At 55.7% G+C, this 25760-nt stretch overlaps 12 protein-coding genes across 12 annotated transcripts; 6 read left to right on the forward strand and 6 right to left on the reverse strand.

Annotated features, from left to right (window-relative positions):
- Nucleotides 1-272: 272 nt before the first annotated feature.
- Nucleotides 273-1709, reverse strand: CCMA1212_001867 (uncharacterized protein; the record flags this gene model as incomplete). The annotated part of the gene is made up of 3 exons (XM_073699277.1): nt 273-1038; nt 1104-1272; nt 1397-1709. The coding sequence occupies 3 exons, from the start codon at nt 1707-1709 to the stop codon at nt 273-275; spliced, it is 1248 nt and encodes a 415-aa protein (XP_073561747.1).
- Nucleotides 1710-4899: 3190 nt separating this feature from the next.
- CCMA1212_001868 (Uncharacterized protein) lies at nt 4900-5994 on the reverse strand (the record flags this gene model as incomplete). The annotated part of the gene is made up of 1 exon (XM_073699278.1): nt 4900-5994. One exon carries the CDS (start codon nt 5992-5994, stop codon nt 4900-4902), a length of 1095 nt encoding a protein of 364 aa, XP_073561745.1.
- Nucleotides 5995-8717: 2723 nt separating this feature from the next.
- Nucleotides 8718-9590, forward strand: CCMA1212_001870 (uncharacterized protein; the record flags this gene model as incomplete). Its single annotated transcript, XM_073699279.1, has 3 exons — nt 8718-8991; nt 9075-9313; nt 9372-9590. Coding segments are annotated over 3 exons (732 nt in total), but the record flags the coding sequence as incomplete, so codon positions are not given.
- Nucleotides 9591-10084: 494 nt separating this feature from the next.
- On the forward strand, nt 10085-11284 carry CCMA1212_001871 (uncharacterized protein; the record flags this gene model as incomplete). Its single annotated transcript, XM_073699280.1, has 1 exon — nt 10085-11284. The coding sequence occupies one exon, from the start codon at nt 10085-10087 to the stop codon at nt 11282-11284; it is 1200 nt and encodes a 399-aa protein (XP_073562264.1).
- Nucleotides 11285-11576: 292 nt separating this feature from the next.
- CCMA1212_001872 (40S ribosomal protein S15) lies at nt 11577-12439 on the reverse strand (the record flags this gene model as incomplete). Its single annotated transcript, XM_073699281.1, has 4 exons — nt 11577-11646; nt 11725-12021; nt 12141-12217; nt 12425-12439. 4 exons carry the CDS (start codon nt 12437-12439, stop codon nt 11577-11579), a joined length of 459 nt encoding a protein of 152 aa, XP_073562261.1.
- A 1357-nt stretch (nt 12440-13796) lies between these two features.
- Nucleotides 13797-14535, reverse strand: CCMA1212_001873 (uncharacterized protein; the record flags this gene model as incomplete). The annotated part of the gene is made up of 3 exons (XM_073699282.1): nt 13797-13983; nt 14066-14345; nt 14427-14535. Coding segments are annotated over 3 exons (576 nt in total), but the record flags the coding sequence as incomplete, so codon positions are not given.
- Nucleotides 14536-14997: 462 nt separating this feature from the next.
- On the reverse strand, nt 14998-15198 carry CCMA1212_001874 (uncharacterized protein; the record flags this gene model as incomplete). Its single annotated transcript, XM_073699283.1, has 1 exon — nt 14998-15198. The coding sequence occupies one exon, from the start codon at nt 15196-15198 to the stop codon at nt 14998-15000; it is 201 nt and encodes a 66-aa protein (XP_073562267.1).
- Nucleotides 15038-16214, forward strand: CCMA1212_001875 (uncharacterized protein; the record flags this gene model as incomplete). The annotated part of the gene is made up of 2 exons (XM_073699284.1): nt 15038-15498; nt 15557-16214. 2 exons carry the CDS (start codon nt 15038-15040, stop codon nt 16212-16214), a joined length of 1119 nt encoding a protein of 372 aa, XP_073562268.1.
- A 1584-nt stretch (nt 16215-17798) lies between these two features.
- Nucleotides 17799-19597, forward strand: CCMA1212_001876 (Tubulin alpha chain; the record flags this gene model as incomplete). Its single annotated transcript, XM_073699285.1, has 5 exons — nt 17799-17810; nt 18006-18064; nt 18170-18480; nt 18553-19056; nt 19122-19597. The coding sequence occupies 5 exons, from the start codon at nt 17799-17801 to the stop codon at nt 19595-19597; spliced, it is 1362 nt and encodes a 453-aa protein (XP_073562265.1).
- Nucleotides 19598-20940: 1343 nt separating this feature from the next.
- Nucleotides 20941-22854, reverse strand: CCMA1212_001877 (Nucleolar protein 12; the record flags this gene model as incomplete). The annotated part of the gene is made up of 4 exons (XM_073699286.1): nt 20941-21441; nt 21558-22658; nt 22716-22782; nt 22844-22854. The coding sequence occupies 4 exons, from the start codon at nt 22852-22854 to the stop codon at nt 20941-20943; spliced, it is 1680 nt and encodes a 559-aa protein (XP_073562266.1).
- A 337-nt stretch (nt 22855-23191) lies between these two features.
- CCMA1212_001878 (uncharacterized protein) lies at nt 23192-23491 on the forward strand (the record flags this gene model as incomplete). The annotated part of the gene is made up of 1 exon (XM_073699287.1): nt 23192-23491. One exon carries the CDS (start codon nt 23192-23194, stop codon nt 23489-23491), a length of 300 nt encoding a protein of 99 aa, XP_073562259.1.
- An 81-nt stretch (nt 23492-23572) lies between these two features.
- Nucleotides 23573-25713, forward strand: CCMA1212_001879 (uncharacterized protein; the record flags this gene model as incomplete). The annotated part of the gene is made up of 4 exons (XM_073699288.1): nt 23573-24575; nt 24644-24713; nt 24774-25257; nt 25315-25713. 4 exons carry the CDS (start codon nt 23573-23575, stop codon nt 25711-25713), a joined length of 1956 nt encoding a protein of 651 aa, XP_073562260.1.
- Between the last annotated feature and the right edge of the window lie 47 nt (nt 25714-25760).

Raw genomic sequence — 25760 nt, forward strand, 5'->3', positions numbered from 1 at the left:
GAAGGTCGTGATGGGTTCACTCATCATCTGCTTGAGGTTTAACATTGATTATAAGTGTGAATACCAGATATATACACCCTGCGCCTTGAAGAAGAAACAAAACCCTCCTCCTATGTGTCGGACCAATTCATGACTTCGTCTCAAGCCGTTCATCCAAGACCTCAACTGAAAGAGGCTGACATTGACCTGCATAGTTCCACCCATATCAAGACGCAAAATAACAAAATCCAACAGCCCTCAGGAGTCCGAACATGACATGTCTACATCTTCATCTAGTTGCCCAGTTCCGCTCTGTTCGTCTCCGCCCCAACAGCATCCGTTGCCGCCAGCTCAGTCGGACGCGGCGAATGCTGCTGCGGCGACAAATCTCCCTCCTTGAACACGCCCGGCGTCGAACCATTCACCTCCACGGGGTAATTATACTGCTGCTGCTGCTGCTGCTGATGCTGCTGAGGCGGATACTGTCCCTGGTACTGCTGCGGATAGACGCCGCCCTGCTGTCCGTACTGCCCCATGTGCTGCGCGTCGTAGCCCTGCTGGTGCATCGGCACGGGGGCATATCCAGCCGGCACGCCAGAGGGATATACGGCTCCTCCTCCTCCTCCTCCAGGGGCAGCTGGATTATGGTTCTGGGGAGGGTTTCCGCCCAGGGTTGCGTTGGGAGGAGCATTGTGTGTTCCATGTCGACGGATGAAGAGGAACGCCGCTAGGCCGACGAGGCCGAGGGCGACAACGCCTCCGACGGTTCCTCCTGCGATGGCGGCGACGGGCGTGCTGCTGCTCTTGTGCGTAGGCTCCGGGCTCGAAGTCGTTGATGTCGTGGCAGAGGTTGTGGATGATGATTCAGAGGACGTTGTGGACGTTGTTGTCGTGGGCCCGAAGCTGTGTGTCGAGGACCAGCCCGGATCGACGGTCAGCAGGGTTCCTCGGCCGGCTTGCGGGGAGCAGTCGAAGAGGGTGTATAGACTGATGGAGTCGTCGCTCGTGGCGGATGTCGAGACGACCCATGTGTAGCAGGCGGGGAGAGACGATGTTCCGCTGGTGGTAAGTTTTGACGTCAGCCGAGGTGAAAGGGGAGGAGAGTTGCGGGATGAAGTGCTTACCAGCAGAGAGTGTGGTAGTCGGAGGGGAGGTTGCAGGCGCCGCCTTGGGAGGCCTTGTAGTCGATGCACGTCGTCTTGATGAGGCTGCAGGCGCTGTTGGGCTCGCAGCATCCGACAAAGTCTTGTTGAGGGGTGCATGTGAAGCCGGACGATATACAGGTGAATGAGTCTGTTTCACCAAAGGTCAGTTCACCCCATCATCATCTTCAGCATCGTGTACTCGAACTGTTTGACAGAAACAGGGGAACCCGGCAACTACACAATGATAAAAAAGAATACGCTTGGCTACTCACTCCCAGCACTTCCCGGAACAAACCCGCACGTCTGCGGCCCCAGCGTAAAGTCATCCGCCCGCGGCACCATCATGCGTCCCATCAGCGGCTTCGGCGCCTGCGTCGGCCTCGGGGACCAGCCCAGGGCGAGCTGCTGGTCGACTTCATGGCCAAGAGCGGCGGCGGTCTCTTTGGCTGGCGATGCCCATGATTCGCCGAGGCCGGATTTGGGCGTCGGTTTGCTGTTGTCGGCTTTGGCGGTGGAAGCGGCGGCGCCGAGGAGGAGGAGGAGGAGGAGGAGGGGGAGGAGGTTTGTTGATGGTATGTGGTGCATTGGTGCGGTGGTGGTGATGTGTTTGTATAATTGTTATGGTGGTTTCTAAGACTAATGAAGATGGAACAGAGCTTTCAATTCTATACTGTTTGATATATCTTCGAGACGAACAAGTGTATGGGGCGAAACGAGAGGAGGAGAGCAATGGTTCAGCTGTGCTGGTATGGGGTCCTGTCGACAGCACAATAGACGGTCCGGGGAGAACGCCAGCCAAGAGCCAGCAAAGATTACTCTTCCCTGACGATTCTCCCAAAAAAACACAGAAGCAAAAAGAGGAAGAAGAAGAAAAGAATAAAAGAAAGAGAACCAAGTCAAGGGCAATTAAAAAAAAAAAAAAAAAGAAAAGCAGACAACTCGCTCCCACCGCCTTCTCCCGCCCATATGCGGCTCTCCCACCAGGCACACTCACTCACTCACTCACACCCGTCCAGAACTCCCGCGATACACTTTACACCCACACCTCAAAGAAACCTTTCCCCTCCCACCAGAAGAAAACAACACACAGATGGGCGAGAACCGGAAACCGCAAGCTACCGCTTCGTTATTTTACTCCTCGCACCCAAGAAGGTGGCTTGCATCTTCATCCTCCGTAGTCCAGGCCTCGCCCCGGTCCAATCCATCCAACAAGGTTAAGCTCGCGAGCCACCCGCAAGCCACGATAACCCGACAGAATACCGCAAAACTAACGAAAAAAAAAAAAAAAAAAAGAAAAGCCAGTAATAGTAGAGGCAAACAAATAGACACAGAAACTATGCTTAAAAAAAACCGGGCTACTGCTGCTAGAGGCCGGGATTGTTCAGCCCCAGACGGGCAGCACATGCTTTCTGATTCGCGGCGGTGGATCCCGTGGGTTGATGAGCTGAATGGAGGAAGAGAGAGAGAGAGAGAGAGAGAGAGAGAGAGACCATCCCATGGAGTTGATGAGCGTTGGTTGAAGCTAGCATTCATCTGGTTCCGACGGGGTGCATTGCATGAGGGATCGTGATAGGCGGTTGGACTGGTGACAAGTATGCCTAGTCATGGAATGAGTACAGAGCACAGAGCACGAACGAGGCTTTTCTGGCAACGGTCGGGAATCATGTCCGTCTGTCCACCTCTTCATTTGCAGCTCCGGCGTTTGATAGAATAGACTACCCCCTTTGCATGCATACATGAGCATGGCCTTGCTCAGCCCTTCAGCTCATCCATCCCTCCCCTACAAAAGAATTACAACGTTATTATTGAAAGAAGCTGCAAAAGGTGACAAGAAGAAGAGGCAAAAAGATCAGCTCCAACCTCCCTCCCCCCTGTCAAGCCATCAAACTGCGGCTGGAAAGCTGTGCGACTTCTGCAGCCGAGCCACGCCCCCTCCCTCCCATCCTCCGTCTGTCTCCCTGCATAACAAGTGCTGCTACTACTATCAATACTAATCTATCAGAAGAAGAAGGAAGAGAGAGAGAGAGAGAGAGAGAATGCATGGCGCGCATCATGTTTCTTATTTTAGTCGCAGCAGGCCGTGTGCTGCACTTGTAACTGGTGCTGGGTATGACACGAACGTTTGTATCACATCTTTGGAATCCCTCCTCGTCCGCAACCATCGACCGAGGGTTCGCAAGCCTCATCGCTCCCGTGAAACACGAAAGCCATGGAAACTCTGAAATGGGAGCAATCCAGAATTCTGTCCCGTCGTCTAGATCTTTCCCCCATCTTCCTTGTGCCTCGTCTGCCCTCTTCTGATACAAACAAAAAAAAAGGGCCTCTTGGCCAAACCCAACATGCACAACTCAGAAAATCAGCCCCAAGCAGATGTGCCCAAAATGCACTAGCAAACCAGATAGATCATCACCAAGCAGCGCAGCTAACAACACACCTCAGCTCTGGATGATACCCGTGTACTATTGAATCTCCTCTTCCTTGAGACATCCACAACCCCTGTTTGCAAGGCTGAGCCACACGGAACGAGGCGAAACAAAAAAATAAAATAAAATAAAATAAAAAAAGCCCAGCTTCTGTCTTGTCTGTCTGTCCCACTTTGTCTGTTTCCCGCTTCTTCTCCATTTTGCGCCCGGATGGTCTTGATGATTGATATTCTACTGCATTTGCCTTTGAATTATTCAAATAGACTAATCGTCAGTCAGTCTAGCCGTGGTCATGGCCAGTGGGAGCTGAAAGACAGGAGCTGTAGAGGGTCATTGATACAAGATCATATCGTCTGAAGTATTTGAAAATATGCCTTGCCTCTTAACGAACCCGTCAAGTCACCCTCAACCACCAAACGAGCACAAGACGAAGAAAGATGGCACATCTCGCCTCATTCTTCAATACCAATACAATAACCACAGTAATTCCCCTGCCAAATCAAAGAGACGACGAGACACGAGTCAGACACAGCGTCGCATCGCATCACCTCGCACGCAGCCCCATGTTCATGTCCCGCACACTCCCGTGAGTCGCATCGGATCTCACAGGAAAACAACAGAAATGTCCCGAAAGTGTCCACAGTTTCATTCTCCATAGGTGTCATTGCGTGAAAATGGCCCGGCAATGAAATGCTGAGGCTACTGTAGAATATTATTACTTACTCCCAGAAAATCACAGTCGTAGATACGCTGGATGGTTTACTACACGGACGACACATGTATCTCGGGCAGAAAATGAGACTGTGTGAGAGAGCAGTTATATCAATAGAGACCACTCATCTCGACCATGCCTTTCACATGTGAAAAGGTAAACAAGGCCAGTCGAATCGACAAGCTGCCGCCAAAGGTTCCGTATTGCCCTTTGTCCAATATTGCTCGATCTTACCCTGTACCCCGTCAGCGTTTTGTAAGACAAACCACCGACTTTCTCTGCCGCGGCACAAAAATCTTTCATCCACCCGTCTTTCATGGGCAACGCATTGTTGGCGCCCAATGGGATAGTCTTTGTGTGCTGCCAAAATCAACGGCAATTGGGGCAACCGGAGGAAGAGGAGGCAGTGGCTCACAAACGCCAAGGAAGCTTCATTGCTAGCAAAAGGACGACCAACAGCTTGCGCGTTCGATCCAGAGATCTCTACCGACAAAAGAAAGCAAGAACAATCGCAAAGACCGATCGAATACGACCACACGAGTCAACGTACATCTCAATCCTCATCAGACGCCCTCCAAGCCCAACCCTGGGCCATCAGGCGCGACCATGCATCTCCATCGCCATCATCAAAGGTCCAGCTTCACAGGTTGCGAAATGGGAGCTTTCTGTCGAGACCGTGTCGCAACAGCCCGAAATGCTCATCGTCGCCCTCCTTGATCTCGCCCTTGCGGAGCAAAAAGTCCAGCATGACGAGCCCGCAGTTTGGCTTCCACTCGGCATTCTTCAGATCCCTCTTCACCTCCTCCACCGTCTTCAGCACGAACCCATCGATGGATTCCGGCTCCTGGGGATAAGGCACAAAGTCGGGCCCGACTTCCAGGTCAAACGTGTACCGGATCCCGGGCTCAACGTGGCCCTCTTCGCTGCCGGCAATGTGGTCCTTCTGGTCATAGAATGATATCAGCGATTCGGCAGTGACCTTGCCCACATAGCCACCGTTCCAAGTCACCGTCTGCGACGCAGCATCGACTTCAAGGCCTGCTTCCTCCATGGCTTCGCGCTTCAGCGTCATCAACGGCTCCATGTTATCGCCTGGGTCCATTGCTCCCGCAACCAGCTGGTCGAGCTTCCCGGCATATGTGACACTCTGAGACCGCCTCGACACCCACACGTGGATCCTGCCGTTCCTCACGGTAAACATGTTCATGTGAACCCCCGTGGTGACGATGCCGAAGATGCCCCTGGCAGGTGAAGTAATCACTAGGCCAGCCAGCTTTTCGTCGAGGCCGCGGATGGGGTGGAAGTCGGATCTTTTCTGGAGCCACTTCCGGAAGCAGCCGTTGAATCTGTCGGCGTTCTTCTCGCAGAGAGCTATGAATTCGCGGCGGCATATCTCGACAACATCATCGCCTTGCCGGACGACCGGGTCCAGACGTATCCTGCGTTCGGATCTCGAGACGTTGAAGCTCGTGTTTTCCCACCTCATCTCGGCGACATGCTCAGGGAGCATGTACCCAACCGGGACCGAATTGTCCAACACGGCAAACTCCCACATGGCGGCACTCTTGGCCTCCTCAAACTTGTTGCATCGGCAGATGACGTCCCAAAAGGAGCCCATCTCGGTTGAGTCAACATCAACAGGCGAAACAAGCCACGCGTGGAGAGAAACAGGGATTGTTGCAAGTATTGGCGACGAAGCCCCAGGATGACCGGCAGGCAAGGTGAGAGACGCCATGCTGGGTTTTATAAGGCGAGACTCTCAGGATGGACAGAACTGGACAGTGAATCGATTCCAGAGTCCCTCCACGTCTGCAGTATCAGGGCCCCTTACGAGCACAAAGTGGCTCGTGCCGTGCCGTCCCGTTCTCGGCGTGCGGTTGATCACGGCCGACTCTGGTGAATCTGTCCCGCCCGGTCTCGTTAGGACAACGCCGAAAGAGGAACAAACGGTAAGGGGAAGGCTACATACTCCGCGAAGCCAGATGATCGCTCAATAGAGAGCGTCTGACCCGATGCCGATTGAAGACACTCAAGCCTACAGGATGACGGCCGAGTATTATACTCGGCGAGTAGAGCACAAACATCACATCATCTGCATTCCAGGAGGAAGGCCTGAATATATGTGACACATTACTGATGAAGATGGAGATGGGAACCCGGATATGTGTTACCCAACGCAGGTACAGAGCTTAGCTACTTCCGATAGAGGCCAGTCGGCAAGGTGCAGTCGTCAAAGGACACTGCACGGTTTTGCATGGCAATCGACATCCTACCGAAGCCCTGGCATTGGCAGAGCTGCTCGTCCGGAGCTGCTACGGCGGTGCAGCTTTCCGAGCATCGCTGACGGCGGCATCCATCGTGGCGCTGAGAGGTCCGGGCTGGGGAGGGGGGAGGGAAGAGAGCCATAACACGGCCCCCTTCCCGCCTCGGTCACGTCCATGTCCGCATCCGTGAGTATCCCAGTTGATGATGCCCGTACCATGCGGCTCCGCTGTGGGTAGCATACGCAGCCATCAGTCGACAGCTGCGTTGAGCCAGAGGCAAGCTGAGAAAAAAGCAAAAGCAAAAAGCAAAAGCAAAAAAGGCTGAAGGCAATGGGCGGGTCACTCTGCTCCAGGGAGGCTGTCGCCAGCAAACCCGACAGCATGGTTTGCTGCTCAACGGTTTGCGCATGGTCTGGGTAACCATGACATGAGACAACACCCTGGCCCATGAGATCGGGATGCACCTCCTTGCCATGTTTGCCGTGGACTGTCTGTGTCGGTCAACGATCAGCAGCATCGTAGGACGACAGATGCGTGGTGCCAGGATGGGAGGATGGCATCCCCTTACCAGCAGTGTCTCGAGGCAACCGAGCCAGAGGTCGGGAATCTGACGACCGACAAACCACAGTGCCAGGCGTCTTGCATGAGATCCCGGCAGAAAAGCAGAAAAGGCATATGAACCCAACGCAGGCCTTGTGCAGCAGCCTATGGCGTCGTCAGAAGCTCTCACCGAGGTGGACCTCGTCGTGCGTCGTCCCCCACACCGATCAACCACTTGGTGCGTATCGTATGCATGTGCCCTGCACGGGATGGCGGAGACGACGGCTTCTCTGGACGCTCCTCTGCTTCGGCCGGTACCGAGTGTGGCGCTGCCTTGGCCTTGGGCGAGATGGCCTTGTTTTCTCTGTTTCGTCGCCAGCCTCTTCTGTCGCCAAAAGGGGGGGAGGACTCTGACTCTACCGCTGTAACCGAGCGGGCGGTGACCGGCTGTGCGATGTGATGACGGATGCCGGCCTGCGAAGCCGCATCACCTGAAGCGAGGGCAGGCCTTCACTCATTCATGCGTGCTGGTCTGAGCCCATGCAGATGCAAGAGGCAGAAGTGGACAAGGGCAGGATCTCGCCGTCCTTCCCCCTTTCGACTCGGGCTCGATAAGATACGATACGGTGCCTGCCGTTTGCAGGGCTGCTGCACCTGTGCGTGGAACTACCTTACCTTACATACAAGCAACAAACGCCCAGCCTCTGCAAAACCCATACGCAGGTAACAAAACTTGGAGTCGTGTATAGCCCGATGTGTTTCGGCATGTGTTCCTTGGAATGTGCAGCTGTGGCTTTGGCCATTTCAGCTGTGCTCCGTCCCTGCGACGGAGGATGCGAATACGGAGCCTGTTGGTGCCTTGTGTGCGTTGGCAAGGCCCCCAATCATGGTGCCTCCATCGTCAGGGCCAAGTCCGCGCATGTACGACTTCAAGTTTTCAAAAAAAGGAAGCATGGAAGCATTCCTGATATTGCCCCTACGCCTCTTCTTTCGGGCCTGGGACAGCCGTGGATGGCCCTGAGGGCTCAAGCTTGGATCCCACCAGCTCGTGAAGCACCTGCAGTGCTCACTCCAACCCAACTGTCCACGTCAGGTAGCAACTGAACATCCTTGGGCAACATCCCATCATCGTCACGGCCCAATAGCCAAGAGGCATGTAGACGAACCGGTCTGCAACATGCCAGACGGTCCGACGCCACCAGGCGGCCGCATCAAGTCACACTATCACAGTCGCGGAGCCTGAATGAGCCGGTTAGACGGGATCACCTCTCCAGCGCCGTCGTTGATGCCGTCACAGTGCAGTGCAGCTTCACCGGCATCTGATCCTCTGCTTAGAGCGACGAGGCAAGTCGTTGACGGCAGAACCAGAACCAACAGCGGTTCACGGCTGAACGGCGAGCCAATCCATCGTCGCGAGAGCAAAATGTCTCACTGAGGCGTTCTCGTTGTGACCTGGTTGGCTGAAACACGGGATATAGTACGTAGCACCACGAAGGAACCGAATCCCAGATAGTGATTGGATAGGCCGAGATGAAGCTGAAAAGCTCTTGTGAATGCGCAGACCTTACCGCTCCTATCAAGTATCACGTAGGAGGTAAGAAGCATCAAAAAAGGGAGCTCGTCTCCCAGAAATGGCGGGGAGTTGCTCAGCAGCCTCGTCATTGGCCCACGTGCATTATGTCATCCGCAACCCACTTCTGGCGACGACTTCAACTCAAGCCCAGGTCTCAAACGATCAGCCTCAGCCTTATCGCGCCCGCTTCCACCTCCAATTGACGACCACCCGCGCCGCCAGAATGTTCGCCGCACGATCACGGGCAGTCTGCGCCGCCCGCCGGCTGCAGAGGACGTGCCGGACCTACGCCTCCGATGCCCACGCCCACGCCCACGCCCACCACGCAGCTGCTCCCGTCAACGAGTCCTTTGGGGTTAGAATCCGCGATCCGTTCTGCTTCAATGGGATGGTCCATGGGAGAAGAAACAAGTCGCTGACTGCCAGGCTGTGTTATAGAAAGGATCCGTGATTGCCCTCGCCACCTTCCTGGGCACCGTCCTCGTCTACCAGTTCCGCCCCCAGGAGACCGACAACTGGAACCTCTCCAACCTGCTCACCAAGTACCGATCAAAGGCCGAGGACTGGGAGACCATCAACGCGCTGCACACAAAGGCCATGGAGCAGGCCGGTTTCGACCGAAACCTCTTCGAGAACGCCTCCAACAAGCACCGATTCGTCGACGTCGCATTTCCCGAGTACGTCTTACTCCATGACGAGATTTTCTGTTCCTGCGGGCTAACCACCTCGTCGCAGAGCTTTGCAGTCCCACGCCCAGCGAAACATCCAGGCCGGCCACCTCGCCAACATGGACCACGTCGTGGAGCACTACAGGCAACAGCACTTGAAGCTGGAGGAGAAGAAGGCGGTCAAGCTGGCTGCCGCCGACAAGCAGGAGTAGGCGCGGAGCTGCAGTATATCCAAATCCAATTTATAGAACAAAGTTTGCAACACAAGGGCCATCTTGATATGTGATTCAGACTTTAATATCTAGTGTGAAGCCAACTTTGGATTCAATGCTACTACTGACGATTGCTAGGAAGCCGCCGGACATGACAATCACGCAGTACATTGGCTACACCTCCAAAGAACTATCAAAGGCACGACTGCACCTACCGGAGCTACTTTCAAGGACTGCTATTTTCCCTACATCTCGCCAATATACACGAAATACAGTAGCACTTCCCTGAGATTGCTTCAGTCACTGACCAGTCATTACCTCAACACGCTTGGCTTGAGCAAATCGGAAAGAACGACAATATCAACCATGTCGTGACAAGGCGGCGTGTTTCTCCTCGTCCTTTTCGCATCACATCTCAACGCGAGGAATTCTTTTGGCGATTCTAGCCGTTTATCAGTCATTTATTGCACTCGTTTCATCGCTATTCTCAGTTCTTACACTCTATTACGGCCTTCTCAGCCGTGACGCATTCATTTACTCCCAAGGCTTCCGAACAAGGACCTCAACCATGGACTCTGCCCAAGAGTCTCCAGCTGGACGCGATGACACTGAAGAACGCAATGCCCAAGCTCCCCGGCCTGTGCGTCAGGCGATTCCAAATTTCCGTGACATCCTCAGCCAAGAAAACCGAACGCAGAGCAGCTCAAGCGTCTTCGTGGTCGTCGATGGAAAGGAAATACCCAAGCCAGCCAAAGCGCCCAAAGAGTCCATCATCGAGATGGTGAGAGAGGTAGAAGGCGGCGACTCCCTCGACGAAATGAGAAACGAATACGCCGTCGTCATCCAAGACACAAACACCCGGCGCGGGCTCGGCATCTTCGCCACGAGCGACCTGCTCCCCGATCACCTGATCCTGTCCGAGCAGCCAGCCCTCAGCTTCTGGATGCCGCGGGACGTGTCCATGGCCAGCATGCGCAGGGAATTCGAGGCGCAGTGGTGCGAGCTTCTCGTCCACGAGCAGGAGGCCCTCAGGGCGGAGTTCCCCAAGCTGCGACCCGTGCCGTCGGGGAGGCGGACGCTGTCCCTGTTCCAGAGCATCATTCTCTACAACTTTGCTCTCGAGTACTCGTACAGCAGCCCGGATGGCGACTTTGCCCACATCTACTCCCTGGCATCTCGCATCAACCATGCGTGTCGTGGCTGTGCCAATGCCGTACGGGGAGGGATGGACTGGTACGATCCGCACCGCATTAACATCACGCTGGTCAAGCCAGTCAAGGCCGGCGAGGAGATCTTGATCCACTACAACACGGCGGAGGGCAGGAAGCTTGCCTGCGCTGTTTGTGGCGGCATGTCTGACCGACCCTCTCGGTGCCAGGCCCTTCGCGACAAGTTGGGCGAGTGGCGGGTGAAACTCGGAGGACGAAGCGCCCAGGCTTCGGGTACGACAAGTACCGAGGTCGTCGAGCAGGACGACTTCAATGCTGATGTGCCGGGACCGCCCTTGTCTGTGATGGATCGCGCAAAGCGGATAAGGAACAAGACGGTGCGTCGCTGGGGTCACTTGTTCACAAGAGAGGGATGCGACTGGATGCTTCCTTGGCAATCGTCTCCTTGGCAGTCGCCTCCAAGGACTCCGTATCCAGACAGTCCGTCTCCTGGGGCTTCGTCTCCCGGCACTCCGTTTCTCAGGGCTCCGCCGCCGACGGCTGCGGGGTCTCCTGTTCGGAGAAAACGGACGAATCGCTCTCGCGGCACAAGCATGTGAAGATGAAGGCGGAAGGCAAGCACTGACTGTAACTTTTTTTTTTGTTTTCTTGGCAAGCGACTGATGGTTCAAGCGAGGCTGGGATGATTGGCTTATATGTATCACCAGCAGCATGTATTGCGTAGGTATAGCTGACAGCTTTGAAAGCGCGAACAATGTTTCTCATTGTACTATCATAGAAATCATTGTCATCAACAACTTCAGTAGCGGCTTTCCTCCGTCTACCAAAACCAGTCCTTTTTCGCCCGAAAATGTCCGAGAATGCAGAAACCACCCAAGACCACACGCCTTCTTATTTGAGGGGAATGAAACGAGAAGAGTGCGTGGCACCGATACCAGGTCGACCGTGCTTGACAGGCTTGCTGTAGGGGGAGTCAGCATATAACAGCAATCACGGCCGCAGCGTTTCTGCGCAGGAAACATGGCAAATGGGAACGTACTATGAGATGGAGAACTCGCCCAGGTAGTGGCCAACCATTTCAGGCTTGATCTCAACCTGGTTGAACTCCTTGCCGGAGTAGATGCCGATGACGCTGCCAATCATCTCGGGGACGACAATCATGTCTCGCAGGTGGGTCTTGACGAGGTCGGGCTTCTCGTTGGGCTTGGCCTCCTGCTTGGCCTTTCGGAGCTTCTTGATGAGGCCCATGGGGCGGCGCTTCAGGCCGCGGTTGATCCTTCTGCGGGCGCGGGCGTGGACGACATCGCGGAGCTGGTCGGAGGAGAGGTCGAGGAGGCTGTTTATTTGATATCAAATTAGCGGTTTGTTTTTGTGGTTTATGTCTTCGGTGCTTTGGAGTAATCGATTGTCGTCTTTTCGATGGGTTGTGGATGGGATGGTGATGTAAGAACGTACTTGTCAAGGTCGATTCCTCGGTAGGAGAACTTGCGGAAGGTTCTTCTCTTCTTGATCTCAGCGGCCTCCTCGGCGTTCTGTCCATTGAAAGCATTGTCAGCGCCCATTCCTTCGATGATGACGACCCCATAGCAGAAAAGTATTTCCCCGTGATGACTTCAATGTCGCAAGTCCTTCGTCGCCGGCCAGCCATTCCTCCATCCATCTCTTTGACATTTCTCCCTTTCCCCTCCCGGTGATATTTCCCAATAGACTCGCAGAAAGACAGCAGGGAGACAACGTACGTATTCGTCAGCCATGATCGCGGTGTTGTGTTGATGCAAATTCGCCTATCGAAACGCGCAGGGTATCGACGAGCGAATGTGGTGGCCGTGATGGAGTCGGTTTTTTGGGAGTGAGGGCGTTTGCGAGGGCTGGGTCCTCGTAATGGCGGCACTAACTAATTTTCTGGCCTGGTAGGGTTTTCGTGCCCTTTGCGGTCCACGTCAGGTGACTTTGGCGATTTGATGCGAAAAAGTTGGCAATTTTTTTTCTGGTGCGCTTTTTATGGCGGGGTGCATGAAGGTGGAGTGTGGCTGGTTGGCTTGTCGACTTGGGGCTGGTGAGTGCGCGACTGGAAGATTGAAGTTCCGCCTTGGCCGCGCTTCATGGACCGAATCTTTGCCGGTCTTCTAAAGAAGTCACTCTTGTACTGCTACCGACTCTCCAGAGCGGAGCTTGAGCTGAAACCGGGCAGATCGAAACAACTTTAGTCGGTGTGTTCCAACCATTCCGTTGTGCCTACCAAGAGCCGGGCCTCGGTGTCACTCGTGTGGTAACTCAAGATGCGGCTGTCTCTTTTGGAAGCTTCGAACGCTTCTCACGGTGGTGAGCCTGGCAGGAAGGAGATGCGGCACATCCGACCGGGATAGGCGCCAGTTGGCGAGGTCCGCGTCCGTCCCATGTGACACGGACACAGACACGGCTTGAATCTTACAAGACGAGCCTGAAGACATGCACGACAACGAGCCACCGTGACGTCCTGCTACTTGCTGCTCCTACATAGCATCGAGTCTCTTTCTCCTCTTCGCTCCCACTACACAATGCGATCCGTATGCTATTGGTACAAGCAGGGCGATGCGTGACCATCCCCCGACATCAGGCGCGGCGGTGACACTGGGATCTTGCCCTTGGGAACTCCGTCGTCCGTCCACGGCTGCGCAATGAGAGGTCGCGCGAACAAGGGGTGGATACAGCTCGCAAGCACTTACATGATGCCAAGCGCACTGAAGCTTCGACAGGAGCCAGGACACAGCACTGTTTGTCTTTGCAGATGCCATCACTCATCACCCTCGACTCTCAGCCAAGCGCTAATCGCAGCCGGAGCAGCAGTTTGGCCAAGTAAATTAGCCCGCCAAGATGTTCTGGCGTCCCCCCCCCAAGCATCCCCCTGGCCTGCCTCTGCGTCAAGCCTGATGGCCTCCCTCGGCATCTTTCCATCTGGTGTTTCCGCCGTACTATCATCCTGTCTGCTCATATGGCAGCCATGTTCCGTCTTCGCAACTCCCAACATGTCATTGTCTGGTTTGTCGGTGAAACGCCACGCATCCATCAGCTCGGTTGCGGGTGTTGCTCGTCACGTCCGTCTGGCTTGTCTTCATTTTCCGACATCCACAACTAACTGCCGCTTTTTCTCTTGGCACTGATACCATCGCTGCCACCGACCGACAATGGCCGCACCTTATTTCCTCTTCTCTCTTCTATCTTTTGCCTTATCAATTCTTCTTTTTTCTTTTTTTTTTTCCTCCTGTGCCAAGGCTGGGCATGGCTTCTAGTTCTGAGTTCCAGACTCTTCCCCAATGAGCTGAACGAACAAACCCCCGTCACCAACTTTTCTCTTCTCCCTAGTGGTGGCCCAACCCAGCCCAAATTCTTCCCAGGCATACAAGTAAAATAGAATAAAAAACCAAAAAGTAAGCAGCGCCGAGACCTGCACCGCTGGATGGCGGTCGGCTTGGCAAAGTCTCGGCACAAAGCTCGCCAACGCCCTTTTACGAATGGGAACCTTGAGGCTTCCCGTCAGTCGGGTCACTGGTCGGCACTCGGGCTCTGTCTGGCTCTGGCTTGGCTCTGACTCTGACAACCTCATGACCCCCCGGAAAACGGGGGCGCGGAAAGCAAGACGAGTCTCAACCGTGTCGGTGCCCTCGCCCGTGGTGATGGAGGCTGTGAAGCGTCACCTCGACAGCTACAAGCACAGCTACAAGCACAGCTGAGACGGCGAACTCGCGAGTTGCTGCTGCTCACCACTGGCGAGTTCTGCTGTTTCGCTGCCTGCCGAGATCGAACCCTCCGTTTGCCGTGTGCCGCCCCCGTCTCTTGGCAGCCCTTGATCGAAATCCACGGCCTCGCGTCTCTGCTTCCAGCTGATTGATCAGCCTCGAGTCAAGTTGCAAGGCGGCAAGCATACGAGCACCAGGTACTACAGAGGCCCGTCTCTGCTCGTCCGCCCCTGCATTACGCCTGCGCAGTCCTTGTCCACTTCCCGGCGCTCTTCTGCGTGTACGGAAGCACCAAGATATCTTCCCTCGCCTTTCTGCGGTGCCTTACCGCGTCTTCTCCCTGCGCTCCTGCTCCCGTTCAAAAGCGAGCTTCAACGCCATCGGGTCGAGATCAGGATCAATACGAGATTTGCGCGATCGTGCATGCGCAGCCCTGGGATCGTCGTATACATAACTTGCACGGCAAACGAACGGTCAACGGCCAATTATCTATCAACCTCGCACTGCCGGCCGAGTGCTGACTGGCACTGCACGTCTCTGCTTGCTGTCGATCGCACCACCCTCCCGGATCCCATCGCGGTGGAGCATAGTAGATACTACATACCTAGATAGTGTCCCTTGGGAGGCACGACGGCCATGTCTCTCACGGCGTCAGCTTCGCCTTTGACCTCGACCGTCTCTACCGCTTCCGTTCCTGTCCTCGCTCCGGCTGCGTCGCCCACTGCGCTTCCTACTGCAGCAGCAACCACGCAGGCAACCTCCTTTGCCACGGTCACGACCAATGGCGACTCCTTCATCACAGCAAACCCTTATCCGCCCATGACGACGCATTGGAGCCGGCCCTTGAGCTGCACATGGACGTACGTCTACGACAGCAACCTGCCGGCGGGGGTCTCGGAGCCGATTGCGTATCTGGATCTGGAGCCCCATCCAGGCGCCTCGACCCTGTCGTGTTATCCCGATGGCATGTTTTATGATGGACGCACCGGCGTGTTCAGCCCTGCTACGTGCCCCTATGGATGGACGACGGTGTCTCTCGCGGTAAACACGGACCAGAGCGAGGATGAGGCAACCACCACGGCTCTGTGCTGCTCGTCGTATGTTTGGACGAGCCTTTCTATATCTGCAACGATGAGTGCTAACCTCGTTTCACAGCGAATACTCTTATGCAGGCGGGCATTGCAAGCGCCAAGTTCCTACGGTCCTGGCAGTCCCCATCATATACAACCACACTGCCGCCACATACGACGTCTTGACCAACTCGACCACCACGCTCTACAGCGCCACCATTGCCGTCAACACCATCCGTGCGCTCTTCAGGGAGCAAGACAAGCCACTGCTCGGCCTCACAGACGAGGATGACATCGACGACGAACCGGAGGACGACCGCGGACTATCGCTGGGCGCCAAGATTGGCATCGGGGTTGGCGTCGCCCTCTTCGGCCTGTTCGCCATCGGAGCAGGCATCTTTCTCTACTTGTGGGGGCGAGAGCGCAGGAGGAAGCGTTCCACGGGTCAGACGTCGCACGAGCTTGGTGTTGTGCAGCGGACACAGGGGCAAATGTATGGCACCGGCTCGCCGCTGGGTTCGCATCCGCGAGCGCGGGCACGCGATGCCGAGCCGCCGCCGGCTTACGACTTTACGCCCGAAAACAACAGCATTGTGGATGATCATGTCGGGGATAACGCGTCCGTGGCTCGAGACGGCGAGATCCAGGTTCTAATGGCACAGAAGGCGGCGATTCAGCGGCGTATTGAAGAGTTGGAGAGGGCGTCTGGGGAAGAGAGTCGAGATGATCCTCGCGAGAGGTGATTTTTAACCTTTCTTTTTTTTTTTCCTACGGTTCCTTTGCTTGATTTGCCCTTGAAAGAAGGGACCAACTTATGATACCACTTTGCGCATAAGAAAAAAAGCAGGTCGGCGAGTGCAGTCATCTGTTGGGTTATAGCCATGTTTCACAAGGTCGTTGTACGGCCATGCGAGGAAACAGCGTTGGCTCGATTCAAACACTTTTGGCATGGAGGTGAACTGGTGGCAGTTTGCAGACATGACTACCCAAGGGGGAATGTGGCTTCAAAAGAATGAATGTGTGATGGATGGAGTTTGGGAGTACAAATAGAGCGTAATGGCGTCTGGACAGCAACCAGCATTTCAAGATTGATCTTCATGGACGACCAGCAGCGGCTTCACCAGGGTTAGGCACAAGTCGTGTATCATGCTCACCTTGACAAACTCGAGCTACCTAAGGTAGCGTTAATCTCCTCTCAGCAGCAACAGAAGCAACATGTCTCTCATCAGACAGGCCTTGGAGTTTTCCTTGTCCTTCCTCACCTCTCAACTAGCGCCCGTCACTGCATATCCCCCCCTCCAATATACGGGTCCATTCAACGACGATCTGACTAAAACGTGCATACCTTACCTCAAGCATCCATATCCATGCTCGTCGAGCTCGTAGGCACCCAGTATTTAACCCTGGCGGTTCCATCTGCTCGGTACTGGCTGACATGGGTTCGATTCTTGGTCGGAGTTGTTGTCAAGTCGCGTGCTGTTGTTAAATGCGAAACCGATCGCCTTCACAACCGTTTACCATCCAACCACAACCACCGCCTAACTACCGCCTTCGTGATGAGAGAATGCCGATGATATTCGGCGCAAGAGTTCACATGTAGAAAAACATTCGTATCGGGCCGCTGTGGATCATACCCAAGCTTCGGGAAGGGCAAAGAAACACGACCCCACTGCATATCGTCTCGATCCCGTCTGTGCCGTTTTGGAAATACTCGCCTTATGTCGTTACCTAGAGCTACCTTAGGCAGTAGCAAAACTGCCTCTGGAAATGTAGAAGCCTAAAGACTCGGTATAGATCTGATGATCTGTAAGCAGATGTACGACCCTTTGCTAACAAATCTCTACCTTATCCATATAGCGCTCACTAACAGGCGCATCTTGTACCTATCAGAGAGCAGCCACTTACACCATGAAGGTCCAAAGTTCACATACCGAGCCTCTTGCATCCCATGCGCTATTTTAGCGGTTGTTATCCGCACCCGTAGCCCGACGACAGCCTGGACCTCGCCTGCCAGCAGCAGACAGCTGCACATGCAAGTACCTCCCGTCTACAGAGCTCAGCAGCCGGGCATTGCAGGGGAAAAAAAAAAAACAAGACGAGTCCCCTGACAGCTCGATGATGGTCCAACGTTCCAGAACCGGACCCCACCAAGTGAAAATCCCACCCGAGCGAACTTTATAAAATCTCCACCAAGCCGAACCATCACCACATCCTCCCTCTGCCCAAAGGCGGTGCCTTAGCTTCTGCCAGTACAGATACCTCTTCTTTACTGTCTGTATTCAGCTCTACCTATTCCTTCATATTATCGCCAAAGAATAACTGCCAGAATGAGAGGCGAGGTCAGTATATCTCCTTCCTCACAACACAAGAGCTTCTCTTAGTTTCGCACTTCTTCTGTTCGGCATTATGATATCATCCCACTTTTTGCGACTGGCGATGCGTCATTCCCGACAGCGCCGTTTCGCACCCTTTGCGCCCATCTTCACGATGCGATTTCCACGCAAAAAGCGTCGCTAAACATGCTCTTCATATAGATTCTGCATTTGCACGTCGGCCAAGCCGGTGTCCAGCTCGGTAACGCAGCTTGGGAGCTGTTCGTGAGCCCCTCCATCATCGCTTGCGCGCGCAAAGCCGATTCATAAGCTCCCCCCATGTTGCTGACTCTCTCTCTCTCTTTCTTTGCTTTCCCATCGTATAGCTACTGTCTCGAGCACGGCATCGGCCGCGACGGCCGCGTCAGTCCGGATGTCCAGGACCGCGATGATCTGGGGTCCCCCGACACCTTCTACACCGAGACCAGCAGCGGCAAGCACGTGCCGCGGTCCATCTTCGTCGACCTCGATCCGTCCCCGATCGACGAGATCCGGACGGGCGACTACCGCCAGCTGTTCCACCCGGAGCTGCTCATCAGCGGCAAGGAGGATGCGGCGAACAACTATGCGCGCGGGCACTATACCGTCGGCAAGGAGATGATTGACACCGTCATGGACAAGATCCGCCGTGTTACCGGTGAGTTGCGTTGGCGAGACGAGGACGATGGCTTGTTCGACGTGAGTGGCTGACATGGGACGCCGTACCAAGACAACTGTCACTCCCTCCAGGGCTTTCTCATCTTCCACTCGTTTGGCGGCGGTACTGGATCCGGCTTTGGTGCCCTGATGCTTGAGCGTCTGGCCACCGAGTACGGCAAGAAGACAAAGCTCGAGTTTTCCGTCTACCCAGCCCCTCGCACGTCCTCTGCCGTCGTCGAGCCTTACAATGCAGTCTTGTCAACTCACAGCACCATCGAGCACTCGGACTGCACGTTCTTGGTGGACAACGAGGCAGTCTATGACATTTGCCAGCGCAATCTCGACATCTCTCGGCCGTCTTTCGACCACCTCAACCGCCTCATCGCCCAAGTGGTCAGCTCCATCACCTCGTCTCTGCGGTTCGACGGCGCGCTCAACGTGGACTTGAACGAGTTCCAGACGAACCTGGTTCCTTTTCCGCGCATCCACTACCCACTGATCAGCTATGCCCCGGTTGTTTCTGCAAAGAAGAGCTCCCACGAAAGCTTCAAGATTCAGGAACTGACATATCAGTGTAAGCACTTAAAATCCCCACAACCACCTTTTTGCGTCCCCTGGTAGTATTAACTTTGTAACCAGGCTTCGAGCCCAACAATCAGATGGTCGTCTGCGACCCCCGCAACGGCAAGTACATGGCCGTGGTTCTGCTGTATCGCGGCGACGTTGTTCCTCGTGACTGCACAGTCGCCGTCGCCCACATCAAGGCCAAGGCAACCTTCAACATGGTCGACTGGTGCCCCACGGGCTTCAAGCTCGGCATCACCTACCAGAAGCCCACGGCCGTCCCCGTCGCCGCTCAAGAGGGCGGCCTCGCGGCCGTGAAGCGCTCCGTGTCCATGCTCTCCAACACGACCGCCATCGCCGAGGCCTGGTCACGGCTGGACTACAAGTTTGACCTCATGCACAACAAGCGCGCCTTTGTCCACTGGTATGTCGGCGAGGGCATGGAGGAGGGCGAATTCTCCGAGGCGCGAGAGGATCTTGCTGCCCTGGAGAGGGATTACGAGGAGGTTGCCACCGACTCTTTTGGACCCGACGACACTGCCGAGTACTAAAAGCCGGACTTGACAAGCATGCGAATCGGCCGACGACGACGACGACGACGACTTGATGCTGAGACGAACCGAAACGAGGAACTGGCTGTGGTTTTATTAATGGAAAGGTTTTTTGGGCCTCAGTGTATGAAGACGGTGTGGTCGTATTGGAGTCTAGACTGCCAATCATTCCCTTTTTCGCTATTTTCCCCCTTTACCCTTGTTTTTTCATTTTTCTTCTCCTTCCTTCTGCCATTTCTTTTTTTTTTTTTTTTTTTTTTGATATGGACGTTCGGGAGCAAGCACGCGCAGAAAATAAAACACGTTGATACCTCTAATACCACCAAACTTGATATCTTTCGTTGTATATACCTAAAATGAATGATCCTTTTTTTTCCCCTGCAGTCTCGTCTCACCGTATCCCGCCTTACGATTAATTATTCAGTGTCTCATACTATCAAGAAAACCATAACGAAGTAACACAGTCACTTTCTCTCCATTCGTGTTCAACAATCATGCATGTACTGCTGACCACAGCGGTTGCAGTCATTGGGCGGCAGGGCGAAGTTCCGCCTCACAAATGACGTGGCAGCCCTTGTGGCAACACAGACAGACCTCGACAGCTCGAGTCTCAGAATGAAGCAAATTCCCACAAAGAAGAGCTTGAGTTGTAATCTCGACCTTTTTTTGAATCCCACGGCGTACACGGAGATGGAAACAGGAGTCAACTACCCAAGGTGCTACTGCTACAGGTAACTCTTCGGCTTTCACCTCAGAAGCGTTGGCGGCATAAATACCCTAGAATTGTTGTTCAGGCATGCAGGTACCTCTATTCTTTTCGCCTCTTCCCAAACGCCAATCATCTTTATTCTTTCTGCCTTGGTCAATCAAGACGCAATAGGCTTCAACTTAACAGGCAGCAAGCCAATGAGGTAATTCCAAAGAGGAGGCTCTTTTTCCAAGGGGAGGAGGGAGCCGAAAAGGAACTTGCAACATGCACATTTCTCTCTCACCCCAAAACCAAACCAAACAGCCCGCCTGCCCTCTCATGTGATGAGGTAAGCCGCTCGGCCTTCCACAGAAACCCACGCCTGCAAAAGGATTATACCAGACAAGAAGTGCTGCCTCTCATTACTCCGTACAAGCCCAGCAAAAGCCGTGCAGGGAATCAGACCCCAACACAACTCACTCACTCGCTCACTCCCCAAACTTGCTTAACCTGGATACAACAGCCGGGCACTCGAGGAATTACCAGGTATTTCTCTCTCTCTCCGTCATCGTAAGACTGATTGGTATATCTGTATTTTACTTCATCCGCCTCTCGCTTCAACCTTTTTCGCTTTCGCTCTTTATTTTTCCCACACTCATTTCTTCTTCTGCCACGCCGCTGCCCTTCTAGCGCCTCTGTTCTGCGGTCTCATTGGCCTGCTCGCCTTCTTCTTGTTTTTCTTGCCGATTTTGAGGTCCTTGGGAAGCCCGTCCCTGGACGACGCTCGCCGCCCCTCAAAAATGATACGTTCCGGGCTCTTGATGCCGTCCGCCGCGCCACCCGCACCCTCGCCCTCACCGTCCTTTGCGGCCGCCGGGAACGACCTCTTGCCGGCGTGACGCTGCTTCGCAGCCGCGGACCGGCCCAGCAACTTGCGGGCTCGCCCGGCAGCCGCCTGCTGCTCTGGCGTGACCTTGGGCTTGTACTTTGTGCTACGGCTAGCGCCGTCGGCGACGTCTGTCTTGGCCCTAGCCCGCTCGACTGCCTGGGCCGTCTTGCGCGGGTCCTTTGCTCTCGTTACACGCAGCGGCCGGGGCAGCATGGGGGGAAACTTTTTCCCGTTGAGAAGGAGAGCGGCCTCGACATCATTGGCGTCCTGGATGGCTCAGTCAGCAACCGGATGGACGACAGTAAGATGAGCCAAGCTCTGATGCAAACATCTCTGAAACCGAGAAAAGGAGCCTTTCTGCCCAGTGAGGAGGATGGACTTACATAAAACTGCACATATGCGAAACCCTTGCCCACCCGGGTCTTGGAGTCTCGAACGACACGGACGTTCTCGACCTTGCCTTGGGTTCCGAAGGTGCGCCAGAGGCCTTCTTCGATGTCGGAAGGCACCTTGTTGCGCTTCTTTTCCACAGTCTCTCCACCGGCCTTTTGACTTATCACGGTTTCATCGTCCACGAAGCCAAGGTTTCCGACAAAGACACAGGCACGGTGGTTCATCGGGCTTGGGTGTGCCACGCTGTCCACCCGAATGTGACGACCCAGGATCTCCGTCCCGTTGAGCTCCGAAACCACCTTTCTGACGGCGGCAGGGGTCGAAAAGACGGCGTATGCGTTTGTGGACTTGGTGGTGGCGTCCATCAAAGACTTCGTGATGTAGGCTGCTCGCTTGGGCATGGAGCCCGTGGAGAAAGCAACGGAACGGAAACGCAGGGACTCGATCTTCTCTGGTGGCGAGGCGTCCTTGTCGAGGACTGAGGCGAGATGCTTCATGAGCTCCTTCTTGGCCGACTTGGATGAGATGGCCTCCGTGGCAACATTACCCAGGAACACGGTCCGCGCAGCCTTTTCGATCTCGGACTGCTTGCTCTCCTGCGTGAGAGACTCGTGCACGGGTCGCTCGTCATCGCTGTCCTTATCGGCATCCTCCTCTGCATTTTCTGTGTCCCCTTTCAGGCGCTTGCCAGACGGTTCGGGCTCATCGTCATCCGCAAGTTTGGCAAGGTACTTGTCTTCCAGGTCGTCGTTGTCGTGCTTTCTCTTGCGTTTCCTGTCACGCTTGGTCTTGGCTTGCTCTGCTGCGGGGGCCGCCTCCATTGTTACCGACATGGCATCTTCGTTGTCGCTGCCATCGTTGCTTTCGGCATCCTCTTCCTTATCAGCGGCATTATCGTCTGATCCTTCTTCCTCCTTCTCCTCGTCGTCGTCGCCATAGTCCAGCTCTTCGCTGATCTCGGACAGCACCTCATCGTCGCCCTCGTCCTCATCCTGGTCCTCGTCTTCTTTGCTTGATTTGCCGGTGCTGGCGCTTTTCTTTGTGGGAGGAGCCCCAAGCCGGGGTTTTGAGGGAGCCGTCACAGGTCCGGCCTGACCAGTATATTAGCATTCATCTTCAGCAAACAGAAGGCAGCCAAGGATACTGACACTGGATGCGAACAGAGCGTCGAGCGTGGGGTCGATGGCCTTGGGCGCCACGGCCAGCACTTTCTTCCTGCACGGGAGAAAACAAGTCAGCAAGATCAATCGACACCGTCAATGGCAGCAGAGCTCACGTTTTGGCCATTTCGACGTCGTTGCTGGGGGAATCGGCTTCGGACGAGAAAATCAGAAAAATTGCCGGCTCTCTGGTTCGACGCCTCGCCAGGATGCGCCAAAGCAACTGGAAAAGTTCACAGCAAGCTCTAAAAATTTTGGGTCCCGCCGCCGGGCTTTCAGCGGCAGCGCGCCTCATTGGCTGTGGCCGGCCGCACGACCCGCAGATGACCGCGTTTCTGCCACGCCAGACTCACCGCCCGGGCGCTGCTCCAGGGCCTGGCTCGCCTGTTTGGGGCTTGTGCCGGCGGCGGGTGCAGCGCTGTGGTGAGTGCTAGCAGTGCTAAAGCACTTGGTCACAGCCGACCATGCGCGAAGCGGCCTGCCTCTCTTCTCTCCAGTCTCTCCCCTCCCAACCCGTTCCCGGCCTTTCTGCCACGAACCCCGACCCAGGCGTCACGCAAGCACCGACAGACAGGACAGACAGCAGAGACAGACGCCACGGAGAAGCACTCGCCAGCCACTGCCTCAGCTTCAGCAGGGCCAGCCAGCAGCACCAGCACGTCGCCGCTGCCCGTCTCCAGCCTCTGCACTTTGCTTGCCGGCACCGATCCCACCTCGGCGCCCGCGCAGACGCTTCCCACGACGGTCGACCGACGCAAAGCTGAGGCTGCCCTCGACCTGCCTCCCGCCGCCGACTCGCACCATCAAGCTGCCAGACGGCCTCGCTCTGCGCTATCGGCGACGCAATGGCAGCGACGGCCTCGGCGTCGTCTGCTCTTCCCCCCGTGGCTGCCACGGGCGGCGATCTCGAAGACAGCAACATCTCCAGCCCGCTCAGCGAGGTTGACGACAAGGACGCCAACGACGATGAGATTGAACACATGCACCTGGACAGAGAGCACCTGAGCGCTGGTCCAGACGAGGCCGCGGGCACCGACAACGGCGGCTCAGACTCGGACAGCGCCCTTTCCGACGCAGCGTCTGACGTCAACTCTGAGGCCAACGACACCGAGGCCGAGACGCTGAGGCTCTACGACACGCCGCAGACACAGAGACATCGTGACGTCGGCATTGAGCGCTTCACCGACAGAGAGCCCTTTGAGCACACGCCGAGCAAGCTCCGCAGGCCGCTGGTCAATGGCGACGGTGACTCCGTCTCCGGCAACGACGACAGCCACGCCGACGAGGATGGAGACGCCGACGACGACGACGATGGCGAAGACGACGACGTCGATGAGAACGAGTCTCCGACGAAGCCCATAACACCCACTCCGAAAGAAGATAAAAGCTCTCGCGGCGACTCGCAGGAGAGGAAGCGGAAGCGATCTGCTGCCGCCGAACATCAATCAGACCTGGAGCAGCCGGCTAGGAAACGCACGGGGTCAATACCGGCTGCCGATGCAGGCGGCGACGACCATCTTGCGACTGCCGAAGAAGACGCGACACCGGCCGTCGTTGCTATCCGCGCAGTTGCGTCTGTTGCGGACGACGACGAGGGCTCTGCCACGAACCTAGACACGCCGGCGGAAGATGAAGCCCCGGAGGCTCCAAGGAAGACCAAGCGCAGCGGCTCCAAGCGAAAGACGGTCGTTTCGGATGACGCCGAGAGCGAGCCCCCGGCGGAAGCCCGTGACGAACAGCAAGACCCCGCGCTGGAGGAGGAGCACGAGCCCGACCACGCCGAGGAAGAGGAGGCTGAGCCCGAAGCTGATGAGGAAACTGATGCTGCGGCGAGGAACCTCGAAGAACGTAAGCTTTCGCCCTCCCGGCCTTGTCAGACGCGCCACATGCATTTGCTAACATGGAAAACCCCGCAGTGGAAAGGAAGCAGGCTGCCTATCGAGACTGGACTCAGATCGAAGAGATGTTTGGCATATTTAGGGATCGGTAAGCTTCGGAATCTCCCCTCCCCGGCCATGAGGGCAAAGTGCTCACAGTTTGGTACAGGCTTTACAAGGATAGGCTACAGAGGCTCGAGGAAGAAGAGCAGTCGCTACATGCTCCGGAGCCCACGCATCCCGAGTACCTCAACATGAAGCAGTGCCTGGATGACCGACTAGAGAAGAAGCTACAAGCCATCAATACCGAGCACGAGTATCGACTCAAGGCTCTTGAGCGGCGCGCCGTGGCCCAGCGAGCCCAGATCTGGGGCCAATACTTTCAGGCTGTCCGAGAGAAGCGCGAGCATGCTCTGGAGGCTTTGAACAGGCAGTGGTACGACGTGCAGAGCGCTCGACGGAGCGCGCACAGCCTGCCAGACTACGGCCTGCTGTTCCCCAAGGATCCCGCGCAGCGCATCAGGAACGCCATTGCCTACAACACCGAGGTGTCAACCCTCGCCGGCCTCGCCAAATACGAAGGCTTCCCAGCCGGACCCGAGTTGCAGGGAGCCTCTACGTCCGAGCTGGAAGCTGACCTGGCCGCCATGGAAGTGAGTAAATCCAATCCTCCAGAAAGGACATCTCCCGATTGCTGACTTTGCCATCAGCGAACCCGACGCGTGCGGCAGAAGCCCTCGATAAGTCACATACGAGAAGAGTACCAGCCGCCACACCTGACCCGTCTTGACCCGGCGGGAGAGCAATTCGTCAAGAACACACCTTGGGCGAACCCTAACCACTCGGCCCACAAGCTCTACCAGCACCATGCGGCTGCGGTGGAAGTCCGCCCTGAGCCCGCTGCCGCCGGCCGAACGCCGCAGAATGCGATGACTGATCTCAAGGCGGCTCTTGATGGTCCAGGAGCCGTGCAATCGCCCGCGCACTCTGCAAGGCTATCGGAGTCCCCTGAAATAACGCGCAACCTCTTGAACCCGTCCTCCCACCAGATGAAACGGATGAGCAGCATCTCAGGACTCGGTCGCGGATCCAAAGCGGCAGCGGCTTGAGGGACTGCGCTACATTTACGTTTTTTGACGATGCATATTGTTCGAGA

This window comes from Trichoderma ghanense (assembly GCF_004382785.1).
Source record: "Trichoderma ghanense strain CCMA-1212 chromosome Unknown scaffold_1, whole genome shotgun sequence".
NCBI classification, from domain to species: domain Eukaryota; kingdom Fungi; phylum Ascomycota; class Sordariomycetes; order Hypocreales; family Hypocreaceae; genus Trichoderma; species Trichoderma ghanense.